The sequence below is a fragment of the Penaeus monodon genome, chromosome 22 (assembly GCF_015228065.2).
Source record: "Penaeus monodon isolate SGIC_2016 chromosome 22, NSTDA_Pmon_1, whole genome shotgun sequence".
Taxonomy (NCBI): domain Eukaryota; kingdom Metazoa; phylum Arthropoda; class Malacostraca; order Decapoda; family Penaeidae; genus Penaeus; species Penaeus monodon.
The window spans coordinates 712,353-713,393 of record NC_051407.1 but is presented as its reverse complement, the minus strand read 5'-3'; the positions used below and the strand labels follow the sequence as shown (position 1 = coordinate 713,393).

Genomic DNA, 1,041 nt, shown 5'->3' with positions numbered 1-1,041 from the left:
GACTTCCGTATTCATAGCATGTCTCCATGGCTATTCGGCATTAGTAGCTGTCGATAGCTCGAGGTGTGCAGACAATATTTTGAAACTTGTAATTATTTCCTTGTTAATCCGTTGTCGTCAAATTTGTTACATTCGGTTTAGCTCCATTTCCATCCGGCCATTTCTTGCGAGGTAAGCCAATGCTAGGGATGACACAGCGTTTGTTGTTTTCTTGAATTTTATTTCATAATTTTAATAAAGGGTTATGTTGTAAGTGGTATTTTATTTTTATTATTTTTTAATTTTTGCAAATTAAGGGAAATTTCATACGAATATTTATAATTTACAATATGTCTGAGGATTAAAAGGACTTGCAGAGCGGTATTTCGTGTCCGAAACGTGTAGGGAAGCAGGCGAGAAGGTCGGAATTCCCTTGTAGCTTTTGGAAATGTTACAGTTTAAGCACAGTTTCATTTTAAGCACAATTTCATGTCATCTTTATGTTCAAGCATTCCATAGCATGCGCCCAGTGTGATGTACTGGCATTTCATATTTTGTTTTGGTTTCAGACCATAGCAATAGGTGTTATAGAAGGGACAGAGAGAGCACTGAGGAATAGAAAGGTTTTTAGTTTTGGTAATGTATTTACCATTTAGCTTTGTTGTTTTATTTTTCTCCAGTTTCTTTTTAATATTGATGTACTGCATTGGTGATAAATGTCATAAGATACCATGCTTGAAAGTAAAGAATGATTTAGTTGGTGACAAAGGAGGAAGCAAAGAATTTATTGCAGATATGGTGAGAAAGTAGATTAGCATTAATTATTTGATTGCTTGAAATATAAAACTGTCATGTACAAAATATTGTAGAATATATATATTATCCATGATTATGGCATAGGCAATTCTGAGATGATAGGAGCTAGCTCTTCTGTACTTTATTTTTCACTAGGCTTAATATTGGTTACAGGCTAATCAGGACGGTGACAATTTGTTGTCCTTATCCTAATTATGATGACTGTTTTGAAGAGGGAAAAATGATTAATTTTGCAATGTATTAATC

The 1,041-nt window shown here is 33.8% G+C and overlaps 1 protein-coding gene across 1 annotated transcript in view; it reads left to right on the top strand.

The window, feature by feature from the left end:
- Positions 1-406: 406 nt before the first annotated feature.
- Positions 407-1,041, top strand: part of LOC119586797 (protein C19orf12 homolog) — a gene marked incomplete in the record, with an annotated part of 17,887 nt that continues 17,252 nt past the window's right edge. The window contains 1 exon segment of the mRNA XM_037935516.1: positions 407-615. Coding sequence (XP_037791444.1) covers positions 480-615 — 136 coding nt within the window.